The sequence below is a fragment of the Cynara cardunculus genome (assembly GCF_001531365.2).
Source record: "Cynara cardunculus var. scolymus isolate 2C chromosome LG 5, CcrdV1, whole genome shotgun sequence".
NCBI classification, from domain to species: Eukaryota; Viridiplantae; Streptophyta; class Magnoliopsida; order Asterales; family Asteraceae; genus Cynara; species Cynara cardunculus.
The window spans coordinates 7,420,541-7,421,495 of record NC_037532.1 but is presented as its reverse complement, the minus strand read 5'-3'; the positions used below and the strand labels follow the sequence as shown (position 1 = coordinate 7,421,495).

General features: G+C 32.4%; 1 protein-coding gene across 1 annotated transcript in view; it reads right to left on the bottom strand.

The window, feature by feature from the left end:
- LOC112512291 (putative disease resistance protein RGA3) overlaps positions 1-196 on the bottom strand; it is an 11,782-nt gene extending 11,586 nt beyond the window's left edge. Inside the window, exon 1 of the mRNA XM_025118170.1 lies at positions 34-196. Within this exon, the coding sequence (XP_024973938.1) occupies positions 34-196 (163 nt within the window). The remainder of the gene's footprint in view (positions 1-33) is intronic.
- Positions 197-955: the final 759 nt, after the last annotated feature.

Here is a 955-nt window from a genome sequence, read left to right as displayed (position 1 = left end):
GTTGAACAGCGATCTGTGTTATGTGTTTCTGACCAGCATCAACAAGCACAGCTTGAATCTGGGACAAGGTGATCTTCCAGTTGTCGAGCTGAGAAATGATCCGTGCAGATCGAGCTAGTTTGAGCAGGTCAGCAGAAACCAGCTTTTCAAAGAGCACAGTGATGAATGAGGAGAGAATGATTTCAGCAACAACCATATTGTTTCTTTCTTAGGGTTTTGATTTCAAAAAGTGCAGCAGCAGAGACCAAAATGGAGATGAAGCAGAGGAGAAGACCAATGCTTGACTTTTATAACTTATCCTTACAGCTGGTAGGAAAGTTCCTTGCATGTGGTGCCAAAATCATGTTGTTATTCAATAAAAAAACTATCTGCAAGTAATTAACTCCAATTATCAAGTCCTGATTAGGGGTGTTTTGAGATTGCTTAAAAAACAACTTATTGACTTGTTTCGTTGTGACATCGATAATAAGTACTTTTGAGTATTTGGATAAATAACTTATACCGGTATCAAACCGGTAATAAGAAGTTTTTAAAAAAAATTAAATCTTTCTGACTTATAATAAGTTGATAAGCATTTTTGTAAAAAAACATAAGTTGTTTCAAATAAACAATCCTAAACACTCCCTAAGTATTCTATTACAGATGTCTTAGATTTTGTTGGTAAATGGGCTGGGAGCAGTGAGGCATTTTTAGCAAACACAAGTTAGAGTAGAGCATCTCCCTAAAATTTTATTAAAATTGGAAACTAAAAGTTAAAATCTCTACAAAATATTACCTCATGTTTAATACATTCCCCTATTTTAAAGAATTTAATATTAAAATATTTCATTTATCTATTAAAATATTATTTTTTTTAAATATTTATTTCCAAAATTTACTGTTGGTGTTTTCACTTGTTAATTACCTCATGTTTAATACATTCCCCTATTTGAGAAAGTTGGAGCAAGATATTGGT